General features: G+C 39.7%; 1 protein-coding gene across 4 annotated transcripts in view; it reads right to left on the bottom strand.

Annotated features, from left to right (window-relative positions):
- Positions 1 to 2,789: 2,789 nt before the first annotated feature.
- Positions 2,790 to 18,812, bottom strand: part of SHC3 (SHC adaptor protein 3) — a 58,637-nt gene continuing 42,614 nt past the window's right edge. For all 4 annotated transcript variants that reach the window (XM_039724103.1, XM_039724104.1, XM_039724102.1 and 1 more), the window contains 6 exons: positions 17,724 to 17,850; positions 16,511 to 16,664; positions 15,437 to 15,533; positions 14,377 to 14,571; positions 11,949 to 12,235; positions 2,790 to 8,898 (listed from right to left, as the gene is read on the bottom strand). In XM_039724103.1, coding sequence (XP_039580037.1) covers positions 8,770 to 8,898; positions 11,949 to 12,235; positions 14,377 to 14,571; positions 15,437 to 15,533; positions 16,511 to 16,664; positions 17,724 to 17,850 — 989 coding nt within the window. In that variant the 3' untranslated portion in view covers positions 2,790 to 8,769. The remainder of the gene's footprint in view (positions 8,899 to 11,948; positions 12,236 to 14,376; positions 14,572 to 15,436; positions 15,534 to 16,510; positions 16,665 to 17,723; positions 17,851 to 18,812) is intronic.

Below are 18,812 nucleotides of genomic sequence, written 5' to 3'. Positions count from 1 at the left end.
GGGCATGGTCAGGGCAGAGGTGTTTAATGCATTCTTTGCCTCTGACTTCTACATGGATAACAGACCAAGGGAGGCTCTGTGCCCTGGCCTTCCAGGACCATGACTGCAAGAATGATCAACTTGCAGTTGACCCTGAAGTTGTATGGACCCTGGTGCTCCAGCTGGATCCCTACAAATCTGTGGGACCTGACTGGGATTTATTCAAGAATCCTCGAAGAGGTATAGTTGTCATTGCAAAATCTCTCTCAATTATATTCATGGGGTTTTGGGAGTCCAGAGAGGTCTCAGCTGACTGAAAGCTGGAGAATGTTGCCTCATGTTTCAGAAGTGGTAGGCCCCTGGAAACTACAGGCCTGCCAGTTTTGTTTCAGTGCCCTGTAAAGTCATGGTCAAGATTATTCTGGGAGGTACTGAAAACTTGGAAGACAATGCATTCATCAGTCACATCCTGCACAGCTTCATGAGATGGAAGAGTCCTGCTTGTTAAACATGATTTCGTTCTATGACAAGGTAGACCACTTTGTTGATCAAGGGAAGCCAGTTGATGTAATCTTTTGGGGTTTCAGCAAAGCTTTTCATAATATCTCTTTCAGAATCCTTCTGGACCTAATGTGCAGCCCACAGCTGGATAAACACATGTGGTGGGTGAGCAGCTGGCTCATGGGTCGGGCACAAAGGGTTACAGCGAATCGGCTGACATCAGACTGGGGACTTGTCACTGGTGGGGCTCCTCAGAGCCCTGCCCTCAGCCCTATGCTCTTCAACATTCCAGAAATGACTTGGATTAAGTACTTGATAGAATACTAAGCAAGTTAGTTGATAATACTACATTGGGAGAAGCTGCCATCTCCCTCAAGGGCAAAGAGGCCCTGCAGAAAGACCTCAATAAATTTGAGGACTGCAATCACCAACCACAAGAAGTTTAATAAGGGCAAGTGTTGGATTCTGCACCTGTGATGGCTGAGCCCTGGTTGTGTGTGTAGACTGGGGAATGGGAGGCTGGAGAATAAGACCCTGGAGAGCAGCAGTGTGGAAACAGACTTAAGGATCCTGCTCGATGACAAGTTGAACATGAGTGAGCAGTGTCCTAGCGGTCCTGGGATGCTTCAGGCACAGCATCAGCAGCCAGCAAGGGAGGGGATTGTTCTGCTGTGCTCTGCACTGGGCTAGCCTCACTATGTGCAGGGGGCTGGTTTGGGCACCACAATATAAAAAAGATATTAAGCTATTGGAGAATGTCAAATGGAAGGCCATGAGAATGGTGAAGTGTTTGGAGGGGAAGCTGTGTGAGGAGCAGTTGAGTCTTGCCTTTTCAGCTTGGAGGAGACTGAGGGAAGACCTCACTGTGGTCTCATGAGGGGAGGGGACATCTGTCATGACCAGTGACAGACCTTGAGGAAACAGCATGAAGCTGAGTCAGTTTCAGTTGGATATTAGGGAAAGACTTTTCACCCAGAGGGTGGTTGGGCACTGGAACAGGCTCCCCAGGGAAGGGGTCACAGCACCAAGCTTGCCAGAATTGAAGAAACATTTGCACTCTCAGGCACAAGGTGTGATTCTTGGGGTGTCTTGTGCAGCACCAGGACTTGGACGTGATGAACCTGATGGATCCTTCCAGCTCAGGATATTACATGATTCTGTGAATGCTATGGAGCTGAGGGTGGCAGGCTCTGCATCTGCCATCCCCAGAGGTGGAGGAAGGCTTTGTCTCTGCTTTCTGGGTGTAGGGTCAGTCCATGGCCTATCTGCTTGGAGGCCTGTCTGCTCCAGTTATGCCAGGCATGGCTGCTCCCTGGAAAGAGACATTTTGTAAGAAGCAACTGTAGTGAAGATTTGTGCTGCCTTCAAGGCTTGTTTCCAACTGCTCTAGTAAAGAAATGGAAAACACACCCGTGTGTAAGGTACCAAAAAGCTTAAAAAAATTGGTCCTAAAAGTGGGCGGTCAGCTCCGAGTGGGGATGTGCTGGCGTTCACCTGCAGATGCCATTTCAGCTGCCAGCACAAGTAAGCACACTCCCAGCTGAATTTGGGAACCCAGGCCATGCTAGGCCTGGACAAACTCCCTTCTCGTGGCCAGACTCACGGGAGCCAGGTACAGCAGCAATGACTGGGGGGTTCTGCTGTTGTCCTGTGGCCCCCAGGACCTGAAGAAGGCTGGAGGCATTGTGCTGCAGAGTCTGCATGCATTCAGAGCTGCACTTCTTCTCCCCAAGAGCAGCATAACTCCCTAGGGCATGCTTAGGCTCAGCCTTTGTCCAAGTGGTTAAAAGAGAAGGAAGGGCCTTTGCAAGGAGACGTGGTCAGTGGGGGAAGAGGACTAGGGTTAGAGCTCAGCAGAGATCAGCTTCCTGCTGGCACAGAGACATTGTTCTCTCCACAGCACACAAAGTGGCTGCTCTTGTCCTTGCAGTCACTCTCCACGGAAACATCATGGAGGGGACTACCCTTTTCTAGTCTCACCTATTCAGTGTGCTAAGCAGGAAAGCTACCTTTCCAGGACAGGGCATCATCTGGCTCAGAAGGAGGGCCTGTGTTAACACTTGCATGTTTTCACAAAAGCAGTATTCATTGAAAAAAACACGTGTTGTCTCTGTCAAAGAACATGGAACTCCTGTGACGGTGTAAGGTCAGGGTAGCTGAGGTCCAGGTCCTCATGTGCCATTTGTTCCTCTGAATTTTTTCATCCCTGATTCTACCGGGTTGAGCAATTGATTGACTTATTTGATTCAGTATCCAGAGCAATTGATTGGCTCACTTGATTCAGTATCCAGGTGAACCTTTTGGAATGGCACACATTCTGCTACAAAATGTTGGGAGGCACAAGACACAGATTGGGCTCCCAAGCCCAATCCCAAACCCAGCAAATAAACTTCGTTAAGGAATCTGAGCATAAGAGAATAGACTCAAACTCACTTTACATGCATTTCAATCTAGTAATAGTGCTCACTGCTTTATTACTTTGGTTAAACATATACAAACTGAATAATCAGAAAACAGTTGCATGACACTTATATTCCAAACTACATTGCTCAAGGACTTCCTCAGAGACAAAATTTGTCTCTATAGCTAAAATATCACAGTCAGCAGAGAGGGAAAGACTTGAGATTCACAAAAGTGGTTAGGAATATAAATTATCACAATATTTCCACATACATTATCTTTCCTGCAATTCTCAGTTAAAAACGTTTCTAAAAGTAATAAATATTATTAAATAACAATTGTACAATAAAACTTCTTTTTACAGCAAAATAGTCACTTTTTACTTTTGTTGTTGCTGCCACACAATGCAAAGAAAAACATTTACCTCAAAAGAAGAAACCTAGCTTCTTTCAAGTTTTAACTCTGCAGGACTTTACTAAGAAGCAGTTATCACAGCAATCCAGACAGAAAGGACACAAATATATACTAATTATCATCTTCACATTCATCACTTAATAGAAAATGTCACTTAATTTTGAATTAATGTATGCCTGGGTGTGTTTGATGTCTTGTTCCTCATGGAAGAAAGAGGAGGACTGCTGGAAAAAGCTTCCATTTGACCTGGACTTTATTTGATCTTCATGATAGCTACATAAAGTGTAAATCTGTATCTTAATCTCAAAATCTGAGGCTACCTTTGTTTTCTGAGTCATCTGCACTGTCTCTTACACAGTAGGGTAGCAGAATGAGTCACCTAGTTCTAGCTTCTTCTTTTGGTTTCCATGACCTGTTGTGTTGTCAAACAAGGCTGAAACACTCTCTTTGTATGATGCTTTTCCTAGAAATGTGTAGCTCTGAAATCTTATCCCCATTACTGAGACCAAAAGAAAAAAAAAAAAAAAAGCTGCCCTGCATTTTCTCCCTGGAAGCCTTAGGAGATGTTTACTTTGGAGTGTGCAGAGGAACAGATCAGGGCTTGTGAACATAAATGTCTCAATAAGAGATGAGCAGTAGGCTTTGTATCCCCAGAGGTTCTGCTTTAACTCTATCAACCAATTAGCATGCTTATAATTTGGCAACAACTCTCTATTCTCATTAGTGGCTTAAATGCCTACTGGCTCATATTTCCAGGCTTCACATTTCTTATCCCTGAAGTTTTCTCTCCCAAGACAGCTTTTCTCTATCTAAGCCTCTAGTTAACTGCAGGCAAATTGTACGTCCATGTTATCTTTTCCACAGGCCTGCCCTCATTCCAGCTGCATCCAATGCAGATATCACCAAGGTGCACAGACACTGTGAGTGAGCAGAGTAAGTCCAGCTGATCACAGAGCATTAAGTGGAAATTCACACACTATTTTGACAGTTTTGAACACACATGGATGTGTGAAGAGTGCAAACCTCAGCTTGAGCAAAAAAGACCATGTAAGTTAAAGTGGTTTTTACAGTACACTAAGGTATGTCTGAATTTAGACTTTATGCAGACATATTTTGAAAGTGTCAGGCAGATAAAAAGGGAAGTATGTCTCTTACTTCAGCTTAGAATTCATTTATGCAAATATGGATTATGGTTTACTTAATATAAGTTCTTGGTTCTAGCATTTACTTTGGATAGACATTGGAAGCTAAGAACAAAGTTTTGAAAACAGGACTTGTAATATTTTTTCAGAGTATTCACAAGTTCCAAATATCCCTCTGATAACTGCAAATTTCCTAGAAGGTGCAAAACTTTGGTTATCAAATCTACTGACAAATGTCTAAATATGCATAAATTCTATTATTAATACATTATATCTGGTATCTGGTATTGATATGCCAGCAGCAGTCACACTACAGTATAATTTTTTTTTTTTAATTCTCCTCATCTTACTTCGAGGATGCCTGGGGACCATGGTGATAAGAAATGTGAGCATATTATTCCACAGTGTGGAAAAAGTATGACTATAGGCTATAGAAAACTTAGTGCTGGCAGGTGACATTTGCGAGACTGTTAAACATTTTGTTCCATTTACATATTTTGCACTGAAATCCTGGTCCCAGGACTATGTCCTTTGTTCAAGCTTTTATTGAATGTCTGGCAGACAGGTTTTGGCAGAACCAGTGTTACTTTCCATTGTGAACCCTGTAGGAAATTAAGTGGAGTAAACAACTGTATAACTGGGCAAAAAGGCAGGCATTAAGCCATGGAAATTGCATCTTCTCACATGGTGACCAGCCAGGTATGGTTAGTTTGAACATTCTCTTCTTGCATTAAGGAAAGGGGAGCTGCAACTTCTCACTCTGAGCAAACTCCCATTTGTCAGAAGGTAATTCTGTTTTCAAACCATATTTTCAGGTTTCATTTCTTCTGAAGCATCTGAAATAATGAAATTTTGGAAACGTGATGGTACCTAGATGTGCAGCCTGCCAGCAACATTGGGTGAATTTTATTAACTTAATAATTAGTCTAGTTCTGCAATAAAAAGTAATCAAAATCATCTGGTTCACATGTAATTGTTCTTTGTTTAAAGTCATTGAATGTGTTTTCATTGCCATTCATTCCTATAGTTGCAACACGACCAGATCAGATAGACTCAAAAGCAGTGTAGACAGTCTTGCAGGACATTTCGAGTTCCAGTTCTGACTTCTCAGCTATTTGTTGGAAAAACATCAAAAGGTACTATAATATCACCTAATCTCAGTGATTTCTATTGAGTCTAGAAATGTTTTTCATTCAGTAAAATCCCACTTCTTGAAGTCAGGTACTGAAGTACCACAAGCAAATGTCTAGTCCTTGAGATTGCATAAAAAATAATAAAATAGGTGAGGTACTCCAAACCAACGGTGAACATTAAAAGACTCATATTATTATGCTGTCAGTTGTCAGGTTTTCAGCTAATTTCACAACATTTAAACCTGTCTTATTACTTTTACTTCTCTTAAGTTGGTGGCAGTGTTGGCTCCTCACAGAAGTGAGCCCAGCCACTCTAGCAGGTTCAATTAGTTCTTGTTGAAATCAGTTTAAAACTGGTCTAATGACAACTGGTTTGGAGCTGCTGTCCAAACAGCTTTACAGCTGATTTGCCTTTTTCATAAAGGAGAAAGCCAAATCTACCAGAGCGACAGGGACAAAAACACAGCTGGATCAACAAATGGAGTACTGAGCGGCACACATGCTCTTCCTTTCTGAGCAGTTGTGAGTCTGTGTGGCTCCCAGCGATGTAGAAAAGCCTCTGTATGCTCACGTGTGGCCAGGCAGGATCTGCTGGCCCGTGGTGTGGGCAGGGCACTGTTGAGTGCAGTGGCACTATTGCCATCTCGGGCCACATTGCATCGATGTATGTAACCTTTGCATCACCAGTGGATATGCTGAGCTGGGCAAATTGGCTGTGCTGACAGAGCAGCTCAAAATAGCCACATTCCCCCGGAGGCACAGTTTGTGAAATATAGTCTGGGAAATTTAGTATTTCTGTCAAGAAGTTTCATTTTGTGTCTCCTTGGCATCAGCTTTAATTTCCAAAACATGCAGCTAAGTGGCTGCTAAGTTATTAAAGCTACAGCTAGGACAGTGGTAAAAAAATTAAGACATCTATTTTGATGTATGTTTAGTGACTTAAATTCATACACCTAAATCTTGTCACATTTTTCCAGGATATTTAGGAATCCAAAATAGACATAGGGAGCAGGTGGTCTTCTTGAAGACACCTAAGAGGGTTATGCAGCAGACTTTTACTGAAATGATATGCAATATTCAAAGACACCTTCTCTTATAGGTAGTGATATCACAGTGAAAACTTTCCAGAACATGGCTACAGAAAGGTTAGAGCATGGAATAAGAAGCATTAGATATGAAAAAAATAGTGGCAGCTAAGATAATCTAATGGAAAATGGTGAGACATGGGTAAGTAAAATAATTTTGTGAGACTCTCAAACAAAGTCATTTTGGTCAATACTACTTTGGCATATAAGATCTGTTCCTATTTCCCTGCCACTCCCAGCCTAGTAAAACAAAATTTCAGTAATTCCTTCAAACTCAGTACCATACTGATCTGGGTTGAATTCAGCATTTAGTTGCTCTCCTTATCTCTCAGCTCCCATTCAGACCTAGAAATATCAAATAATAACTATATTTAGTAAAATTAATCACAAGCATTTGGTTCACTAATATCTTTGGCTTCTGGATGTCCTAATTACAGAATCAAGTGTATTTTTACATAGGTGCATGATTAGTCTTAGGTGTCGCAATAATTTTCAGTTTTGAGATTACTCAAAATCAAACTTTCAAGTTGCAACTTCATATTTAAAAGCAGAAGCTACAAGAAAATTATTTCAGAATTTTAATATGATAGTCCTGCTGAATATATTCTAAGTGAATTCTTCAGTCAGTTTGATTACGGTTTGACAAATTTTTAAACTTAGCAAATTGTTAGAACCAAATGTAACTTTAAGTATACTGCAGGATAGGCAGGTACTTAACCTAGACTTACCCTGCTGAGTTTTTATGAATCAAGTCTGAAGATTTGATTTGAGAGACTGGTGCTAGAGAAGACTTGGATTGCTGAAGGCTAAATCTTGACTCTGGCACAAGCATTGCATTTACAGGAACTGTGTCTATTGAATTTGACTCATAATAAGATTCATTGAATGGGAAAATAACTTTATATAATGTTTAAATGTGGACAGTACAAACATCCCTTAAAGCATTTCCCAGTACCAAAAGTCAAGGGCATTGCTGCCAGAAATGTGTCTTTATTGTATGTGGTTTTTTTTAACTTGATATTTAGAGAAAAACAGTATATTTCCAATAGCTATCACTTGCTGAAGGCCAAAATGAAGTTATGCTTTGGCAAGTAAATGCAAGTGACATCATTTGCAAAACTGACCACTGAGTTCAGATAGTTTTCACTGCTTACAAGAAGAAAAGATTTTTCAGATATGTCTTTGAACAGTCATGTACATCTCATATTAAGCCTATTAAACAAAAGTTATTTGAACTTGTCTAATCAATATGCAACATCTCGTTTGAGACTGTTAGTTCAAGGACACCTAGATCTTCACCATAAGCAGAGAACTACTTATAAATAACCTTAGCACTGAAATTAAAAAATTGAAGTTACAGTATACTGTTACAATATCATTAGAAAAATCAAAACACACACCTCGTACACATAGAGATCACACCAAATCATTGCTAAAGTAAGATACAAATGTTTTGAATAGCATCATATAAGAATTCAAACTTGACGTCAGAAAGATAAAATCCTTTTGATATCAGTGACAGTGAATAATGCTTTTAAAAAACATTTTATGCTAAATTTCTGAGTTGGAATACTAGTTACTGAATTCAGATTCCTTCCATGGTTAACTAGCATAATCCATCTGTAATCCCCATAGTTGTGCTTCTTAGGTAAAATCAGAAATAAGATTTGTAATATTAAATTTCTCAAGAAATTGAGACTGCTGGATTCTATTTTTTTATCTGAACAATCACACTTGTTATTTTTCTTTTGGTAAAAACACATGGCACAGAAGATAGTTTTATACCGTCAACAGGCTGACTTGAAAAATATAAATATATATTGTATTTATATATATAATGTGTATATACACTATCAACATTCACATTAGAGAATCTGAGCAATTTTGTTGAAATTTCTTTTAAGAAAGGCTTCTGATGTGATTTCATGTCACATAAAGCATTGAAAATGTTGAAGTGGACCATATGAAATGGGGCTTCTTAAACTGAAATAAAACATACTTGTGAAATGTATGTGAATATGTGGGGGGGGTGGTTAATGTACATTTTCCTTTCAGATCTGCAATTTCTACCAGTTATAGTTTGCAAATTGCAATAACTAAAAGAGTTGTCTCAAATCAGTGTTTTCTTTCGGCAGGCTGTTGCAGGCAGAGTTCACTCACTGAAGAAACTATAGGCAAATTATTCTCAAGGTGATAGTTGATGAGATGACTTATGCTGTCAAAGACACGATCTTTTGTACGAACCTTCAAAAAAAAGATGCAAGAAGATAGATTAAAGAGTAAGGTACTTTTCCCCTTAGCTTAGCACTAAAATTATCTAAGAATAAAATCACAAAATAATATTTCAGAAACTGGTACCTCTTCCATCAAAATTGGTGGAAATTTTGTGCTTATCCAGTGTGGCTTCTGTTTCCTCTCTCACTCCCCCTATTTACACCAAATAGATATTTTGCATGCAATTTCATGGACCAACCTACTCTTATTACACTTTCTGAATAGGTCTGCTTGAAAAACGTCTGTTCATGACTTTGTTTCACTGTCAGATTTTTCTTCTTCAAAGGACCACCTACTTCTTTGAGATGTTTGTACCTTTTTGATTAGGAAGAGCTAACATGCCACATGTGTCAGAAAACATCTGCTTTGTACACCTCAGCATTTTTGTGCTTTTCTTCTTCCGCTACTCAAAAATTCCATACCTAGAAAGTGATCCACCATGTGTGCTTAGCTTGTGTTTGTCCTATGCTGCACAATACATCCCTGTGCCTTCGGAACTGAAACACTTCAGGGCAGGGAAAATCATTTTTCTAGACCACATGCCACCTCTCTGTAGCAGCATCCTGGTGGTATACAATATTCCACCCATAGGTGGTGGTTACGAGGAAACTGATATTGCAGGATAAAACAGTCAAAATTATCAGAACACAAAAACCAATCTACATTACAAGGCAATCTCTAGTTATTTAGCCACATGTTCACAAAACATTTCCTTCATATGTTTCAAATGAGTTAGGCATACAACTGCTACAGGCAGAGCACATATCCAAGCAAGCACTAAAACTTTGTATAGGGCTGGCTCTATACTGCCTCAAGCAAATGCCTGTGAGCACTGCTCTGAGTAAGAAATGTTGTTTATTTTCCTTGATCTTTTCTCAGGAAGAGAGAAAAACTTGTGTTAAAACTTTCAAAAATCATCTTATGCTGTGGGGGACACCTCTCCTAAAATAATTCAGTTTCAACATTAAGTTCTGTAAAAATTGCTAGAAGTTTAACACAATATGCCACAGGATTAAAAAAAAAAAAAAGAAAAGAAAAGAAACAACTTTGATGGCATATGATACTTTCTGGTCAGTCTACACATAGTTATATCACTGAAGGAAACGAAAAGGCTCTCCCAGTTTTTTAAGCATTCTGCTTTGAAATGTCACTGTCTCTAAAATTAAACTATATTTTCAAAATGAAAAGATATCTTTTAAAAAGCACTAACTTTACTTATCTGTATTCTGAGATGTTCTTACCTAAGTTAGACACTCTACCATCACAGAGGTCTAATTCTAAATGTAGAAAAATCCTGCAGTCCTCCATTTTAAGCATCTGTTTTCTGAATGAGGGATCTCTTTTAATTTCTTTTTTTTTTTTTTTTACTTTTTTGTTAGCTGGATGAGAGCAGAAGCAACTGGACTGTTAACTCTGCTCTGAGAACACACCCTTAAGACCTGTTACGTGTCACTGGGTACTGTGTGTGAAATTAATTTTCAGGCAAGTGTGAATCAGTCTTCAAGAACAATCCCACTGAGACCATGCAGATGAAATGCAAGCCACTGGCAAGCTGTGGCGGCTGGCCACAGACTGGCATGTTATTGATGATTCTCCACTTTGACAAGCTGCAAATAGGGCTGCTCAGAAGCTTTGTCAAGATCCCACAAATCGTACAGACAGAACAGTTTTCTGTAACTAACAACAGCTGCATAAAATCACTGTTCTGGAACAGTGCCTCCTGAGCCAGGTATCTCAGAGCCATTTGGGCCATGACGACACAATCAGGCTGAGGGAAGGATAGGTGCAGATAACAAGCAGGTCCTTAACCAAGGAGGTCAGCAAATTAGAGATGCACTAGAGGCAGAGCAGCAAAGATGGGGGAGCCCCTCCAACCTGTACAGGAAAAATATGCTCTGGAAGTCATCACAGGAACTGAGTATTCCATGCCAGTCAGCCCTGCAGCAGAGCTCCTGGTGAGACACAGCATTCATGCACTTGCCGGGTCACACAGCAGTGTTTGCCATGCAGTAGCCTGTGACAGTTATTTGTGGGTTCAGATAGAAAAGAGAATTAGGCTATCTTGTTGCAGGAGTCAACAAGGTAGCCTAATTTTGGCAAGTTTTAGCAAAGGAGCTGCCCCTCAAAAGGCGTAAAGCCACTCCCCTGGGCTGGTGTACCCATGAAACCCAGGACTAGGCAGCTGGCGCCTCAAAAGTGCAAAATCATTCTTTGACTGGCCTCATGTGGCAACGTAACTAATTGCAACAAGTACCATGGACGCTCCTCACTACTGCAATACGGACTCTGAAGGACTGATGTAATTCTGTCACAGCTTTCTCAGATCAGATGCCAACAGGCCAACCCCTTTATGGGAGTTTCTCACTTACCTTGGGGCTGGTTATCTAAAACTGTCCTTTATAGAGGAAAAGGAGTTTCCTACTTGCAGCTACCAGGAGCTAAGAGTAAAACTCATTACAATGATTTCAATCTCTCTGAAAGAGTTTACGCCTCCACAGAAGCAGGACAGGACAGCTACAGAAAACTAGAGCTCCCTTGCACCCTCCATCCTGCTGTGGGGATGGTCCCTTCATCAGCTGAGAGTCTTTTTGCAGCAAAGAAATGGAACAGGCTTACCCCAATTCTCTCCTGGGCATACATGCAGGAAAACACAGAGGGCCTGGTCCATATCCCAGGTATGTCAATATCCCAGGTATCCATATCCCAGAGATGCCAAGCAGGCTAGCCAAACCTCCTTCCTTTAGCAAGAAAGCTGAAGTGGCTTAGCTGCACTTTTGACCAAGACTGCACAGCAGTGGTCCAAGTGTGAACTTGCTTGGGAATCAGGTCCCTAAGGTCCCTCCAATGTGCAGAAATCATGTGCTAGGCATCAGGGAGAGAATTAGAGATGTGATGGCACATCAGAGATATGAGGTGGTGATTATGGTAAGGTGTGAACAAGCTGTAAAGAAGATTAAAGGCATTTACAGAAAATGAGTAGAGTCAGAAACCTCATCTATTAGTGAGGAGTCAGTGCTTACAGTTCCTTCTGGGTCCACCAAAAGAAGATGCTTGGCTTGTCCTTTGTGCATGCCTGTCAGCACATAGGAGCCAGGATTCGTGGTACTCTTCCTCACAAGGAAATCTCCACATTTCTTTAATAGCTGTTCTGCTTCTTTCCTGCTCATCTCTCCTTGATACCATGGCTCTGCACTCAGCTCTTCAGCTTCAGTCCGGACAGCTACTCTGGATAAAGGAGGACTGGTGGAGGTGGATTTCTTCAACATAACCTCAGATGTTTGATTCTTGAGAGCATCTTCAAATGGTTCTTGTTATGGAAATAGAAACAAGAGCAGGATCACTCAGAGGTAAAAGTAGCCAAATGGTGATTTTCTGATCATTTTAAACTGGATTTGTTTTGCATTACAACCACTTCTCTTTATCTTTATGAAAAAATAAGGGAAGATACACTATTAGACTCACTGATTTAAATAATATATTAAGACTGAGGAGTGAAATGTTTTTTAAATGTATGTTATGCACAGAATTATACTGATAAAAATCAGGCTGAACCTTGGCAGGATCTCTTCAAAGGTACTGGTTTATTTCAGTAGTGGCTATTGTCAACAGCTGTATTTCTATGATCTGGTACCAGGCAAATCTTTCCTTCAGTCTTTCTAGGTATGTCAGACAGTTTAATTTCAAATAAATTACATAATAGGGGTACCTAATGTCATTATACTCATATCTGGTCTCTGTTCAAACAACTTATTCATTTAAAAATTATCCATTACTGAGTCTCCAGCCCAAGGCTATGTCTAGTAGGGAACATTTACCCTCACCACTCAGCCTACTCCTACCTCCATCTAGGAAGAGAACTTCACAAAACAGACACAGGTCAACACATTTAACATCATTTGCCTAGTTAAAACCAGCCTTGGGGAAGCATATTTTAAACCTCAGTTATGTTCTGAACTCAGTGCAACTGTAGAGTTGAGTAGAAAGAAGCGTCATTATGGATCCCAACAGTATTACAAAAATAGCAAAGAGGGTGCACAGGGTGCTTTGTTACATGTTGTACTGACCTCTTGGAAGCTATTTGCTCTTGCAAGACCTTCATCTGGCCCACCAATACATATCAAAAAGAAATGTTCTGTGCCCCTAGGCTTACAAAAGGACATCTGGAGAGCAGCACAGTGAAGTGATACACCAGCTCTAAACAGATTGTTCAGAAGCAAGAAGTACAAAGTCCTGTTTGCATGAGGCCACAGAGAGGCTAGTTTAGACCAAAGAAATAGGAAAAATATTGTGCTGTCACCATTTATTGATATCTCAGCCAGCTATTAAAAGCAGCTTATAAATGTCTTCCCTATACCGCAGTCTGCATAAAGTCCAACATATGTTTATCTCAACAAGCCATTATCTTAGGGCTAATTGGCACATTTTCTAATACTACTGTTCTCTGATGTTCCAATGGCTGATAACAGTTAACATCCCTGATTTCAAATAGCAGATTTTTCTCCTTTCAGACCTATATTCAGAGATAGAGATACTTTCTCAACTTTCTTCCCTCCTCCTTCCTTTCAATTGAACATCTCACTAAGTTGTGGAAATAGAGCCATATCTCAGCAAAAACCTGCCAGGAAAATGTTTTTTTCTATACTAAGAACCGAAGTGTAGATACTTTATTTTACAAATAATTTTAAGGCACCAACTGCTTTTGTCTCACTACCTTTTAATTATGTGAACTGAATTAAATAAAGCATGGAGAAGCAATTTATTTGAGGCAGGAAGAGAAAAAGGTAGAAAACCCAAGAAAATTTTCTGTGCATCAAATGCTTTCACTATTTCTTCACTTTATATACCTATCTTCTCAAGTCTGAAAACAATGTGTATTAGTAGCACCAATACCAAACTATGGCTGATGTTTAACTGTGGTTTTGCAGCTGTAGTGATGATTCTGATCTAGGAAAAGCTGCCTTTGAAGCTGGAACAGATAGGACAGTAGGCCTATCCAGAGTAAGAAATAAGTCAGTACTTTAACTTTCATGCTAGATTTCTTGCAGCACAAAGCTTTTCATATATGCATTGACTTCCTCATAACATACTCACAGGACAGGCTGAAGACAGTTCTCCACCTATCCATACCTTCACCCTCCTTTACTTTCCTGTATGGAAAGCTTCCTGATTAATTTTTCTTCTGACATAATTGTCCGTGATGTTAAGGATAACATGGACTGCAACTAACCTTAACTCAGATATTATACAGACTAGGTTCAAGTCTTCAACCACTCTTATTTTATTTCAGTCCAATACGAAACCACAATGGATATTAAAATTCACCATAATTACACCAGGAACACTAAATTTCAAAAACTGAATTTTCTTTTTTTTTTTTTTAATACAGAACTAATTCATAAACATATTTGGTCACTTATTAGAAAGGAAGTGAATAGGAAGGGAACTCACTCATGTCAAACAGATCCTTTCCTGGGCTGTTTGCTTCAGCATCCTCTACTGTTCCACTGAAGGTACTTTCAGCATCTGCCTGAAGTGCCACTAGATCTTCTCTATTTATATGCTGGGTGTTTACATATATTGGCAGCTCTCCTGTTGGTGCTACTTCTGATTTCTCTTCTGACATACTACAAATATCCAGAGATCCTAGAAAAATCAAGACTTTTTTTTGTGTAATTGACAGAACAGTGTTGACCAATTATCATCACACCACATCACCACAGGTCCTGCATTGGGAGATATAAGTCAATAATTGTTGGATCTAGTAGAAAAAGTGTTAATTAATGGATTCAGAACTGTGTTTCAATGTGGGTATGGTCGGGCTCTTTCCCAGGAGGAAAGGAAATCTTTGTAAATAAAGATTGTAAATTTCAAAAATTATTTCTGTTGGAGAGACATGAGAGGAGGAGAAGGTATAAAATCCTCAAATGTGTACAGATTAACAATAGGGAATATATGCTGGTCTTTGAACAAAAGTGTCCCCAGAAACACAGTAAAGTTATCACATAAAGCTGGATAGGGTGAAACTTTTATATGTGTTTTGAAATTACTTGAAATTCAAAGACAACAAAAGGAACATTATGCACTATTTGCTATTTGTTGAGTAGAGAACATTGCTTCACATTTTGAATTAAACTTTTCACTTTAGGTTTTTCATTTAAAAATTCTGTTTTGCATACCCTAGTGGGTCACATTTTCAGAACAGATCAAGCAGCAGACCCTTAAATATCATAGGGTTTTACGATATAGAAAGTTAGAAAACTGAAAATCTGGGTAATTCTATTTATGAACTGCTCTGCAGAAAAAAATACTTCATGAAGGTGTGCATTTAATAATTTATCCAGAGGTAATTATCAAGTGTTTTTCACTGGTATCAACACTGAAACTCAGACAAAGGGAACCTACCAGCCAAGTTCCGTTCATTGCCTTAAGGCTTCGAGGCACCAGAGTTTCATGTGCTTTGTCCTTCAAGACCACCTGCAGTATTTCAGCTAAAAGTAGCAAAACTCACCTTGTTTAACAGGTCCTTGATGCCATTCTTCACTGAATTTTTCTCCTAAGTTATGGCTCTGATAATAAATTTGCTCTCCTCCAATTCTTGATGCAGACTAGAATGGACACATGTGCAAGGAATTTTTAAATTGACTTTAAAATGCTCAGACACATCACAAGTGGCTCTGCCAATTTCCTTGGACATGTTTTGTGTACCCTGACTCTTCCTTTCCCATTCATCATAATTTCAGAATACATTTTCTTAAGAGTAAGAGATTACCAATATCTTACCAGTCACCTTCAGGGGTTCTTCCCTCATTTCTGCTTTTAGTGACACCCTATGATATCAAATGATGCATCATTTCGTTAGTTTCTACCATGTAGTGAGTCTTGTCAACCTATTACTGGGAAAAGTGTTCCACAGAAACACAGGTGGGACCAGAAGACAGCCCCAGCACTCTTCACACCATAAGCTGAAAGATTCACACTGGTACCAGGGAAAGTACTTGGGCACCGAGGGGAGGATGTTGGCTACAAACAGGACCCCTCTGGATTTAAGCAAATTTGTGCTGGATCTGAAAACACCTCTTAGGGGCTACATTGATACTGCAGCCAAACTTTCGACAGGAGTGCTGATAGAAATATTCAAGCTGACCGTAGTTCAACATGAGGTGCAAAACCTACCTAAGAACCTGCCTGAATATTGATCACTCCCAAGTCATTAACATAATGAACTGTTAGTAATGGCTGCACTAGATTGTTTAAATGATTCTGCATTAAATCATTCCCAGTTAATGTGCACTATTTGATACTCTCTGAAGTAGACATGGTTTTTGCAAATGTAGTAGCCCCCAGTGGATTTCTGTTCCTTGAACCTCGTTAATCTTTTAATACCACGAGGATTTCACCTCCTTTAATTTGTTCTGATCCTGCCTAATGTGTTGCCCCCTCAGTCTGCAATGGCTATTCAGATGGAAACTGGCCACACAGGAAAGGCTGTGAATTCATTCAGTCCCAAGGTATCCACCATAAAACACATCTTTTAAAAATTTTGGATCAATCAGCAGGAGAGTAGAAATGAAATTATGCTGACCTGAGCTGTGTCTGCAGCAGTGAGAAGCCTTGTTTTGAGCCTGGCATCAAGGAATCCGCCAGGGGGAGGTATTTTATTTGGGATATTGTTGTAATAGGGATGCTCTGTTGCCTCGTTCTCTTCCTCTGTCCATGGGTCCTCAAAACTCTGCATCCTAAAAGGAAGAGAGTGCTTTCTTTTGCCTCTCGCTTAAAGACATTTTTTAAGCACTTACAGACACTTTCAGCAGGTTAAGACTGCCTGTCAGGGGATCACTACAGCATATTGTATGGACACTTCAGCTACTACTGTAAATCAGGAAGCAATGATGGATTATGTGTCAAGTCTTCTCTGTTTAGTCAAACTGACATAAACTTCCTTTGCAGTGAACCAAATTCTTTATGCTGAGAAGAGTATGTTTGAACTCGGCTTTAAAGACCATTATAAACTGCATTAACAAACAACTTTTTCTAACCTTAAAATAGGACTTGTAATATTATGACTTGATTGACTGACTAGGCTCTAAATCTTTGGCTTTAGTTATGACTGCTCTATCACCAATGTAATTCTGTAAGGACCTCACAAAGTCAAGAGATGTGAATATAGCATGCTTCCAGATTAGGATAGTAGCATTGTCTCTATATAGTCTATATTGTCTCTATAGAAGAAATTACAGAGGGTAAAAGTTCATTAGGGTTTCTAGTAGTGTTAGTAAGCACATAGCAATCCATGTCTCTAAAGAAAACAGAATGCTATATCCCAGCCTTTTGAACATATACAAGGAGAGTTTGTATCCTCCAGATATCAGTGCAGTCAAACCTCCCTGCAATACATCACATTACTAGAAACATCACTCTAATATGAGAAATACTGAAACACTATTAGTCATTTGGAATCCCAGCAGTCTGACCTACTCCATCTAAACTGACACAGCTGCTGTGACAGTAATGAGGAAATGCCACAAATAACAACCATTCTTGGCCATCCATCTCTGCCTACTAACTAGAGCAAAAAACACATGATCATTTTAACATCATTGTGAAATCCATATTTAGTCTATCTTAAACTGACTGTACTTCTTTCATGTTCATTAGGCAAACACTGTTTTGCTAATACAGCAGAAATATTTTTAAGTATTCAAGTTCTGTCTGTGCCCAGCAACATTGTCCACATTTTATCTAGTAAATTAAAAGCTAAAGCAGGTCCTTTAGCTGTCTTCTGCAATTGCACTCACCTATCAGATAAAGTAGGTGTCTTAGAGGGGCATTGCAAGTACTGCTTAAATCGAAGCTCGAATGCTTGCCCTATGGTGCTGATGACATCCTGGGCCAGGCCATCACAGCATTCCAGTATATGACAAGCTAAATGAAAAAGATTGACACATGCAAATCACTGTTTATGTCATGGTGGGATGCAATGACCTATGACAAAATACCTACATGTCAAGCTTAGTGATGCGCAGATTTCAATAAAAGCCAATTCTGATACTGTGAATTTCAGGTAATCACAACTTTTTAAAGGTTACATAAAATTGGACTAATGTGTAACTGCAATAGACAAGATCACAAATCTGTTCCACTATTTTAACAAGTCCACAAACAGAAAAAACCTTATAAAATTTCACTTGCTATCTATGCAATAGATTATGTAAGAATTCTAAGCTTTAAATTTAAATTACACAAATATTAATAGATGGTAATTACAATAAAAGCTTTTTATTTTCCTCAGTTTAATTACCTCACTTTTATGTCTAATCACCCCAAGTTCACAAGCTGCTCTCTTTTCCCAAATTGCAGTCTGAGGGAGGAGCAGTGTCCACAAATACTTCCTAGATAATGAGCCCTGATCTTATTCCAGGAATACAGAGGTTGGTACCTTTTTCTGCTTGTTTGCATGGAGACACTCCTGGCAAACTGCAGGGCTGCTGAGGAATACAGACCCAGCAATCTGATTAGCTCCAGCACTTCCCCATGTGCAACTTCTCTGAACCCACTGAGGCAGTAAAGGGGAAGGATAGCAACATAAGCTCTCTTCCAGTAAAGACTGAGAAGCCTTTATCAGCTGTTTGAGCAGACATATCTGTCCTGGTTTTAAATCAGAGAATGGCTTGGAAATCTCAACATATGTGAAAACATAAAGAGGTGAACTTATGAAATTCCTGCAACTCAACATTGTAGGAACATAGATGGGTGCTAAGAGGTGGAAGCTAAAGACCTCAATAAACAACATCTCAGTGATGTCCAGAGAAGCCCAGGTGAGTTGATTTTTCATACTCAGAGTTGGACAAGATATTTTCTGCTGGCTGTAGCCTGGACTGGATTTC

Source organism: Passer montanus, unplaced genomic scaffold, assembly GCF_014805655.1.
Source record: "Passer montanus isolate IOZ18808 unplaced genomic scaffold, ASM1480565v1 scaffold52, whole genome shotgun sequence".
NCBI classification, from domain to species: Eukaryota; Metazoa; Chordata; class Aves; order Passeriformes; family Passeridae; genus Passer; species Passer montanus.
Note: the sequence above shows the minus strand (reverse complement) of the source record. Positions and strands in the feature narration are given on the sequence as shown.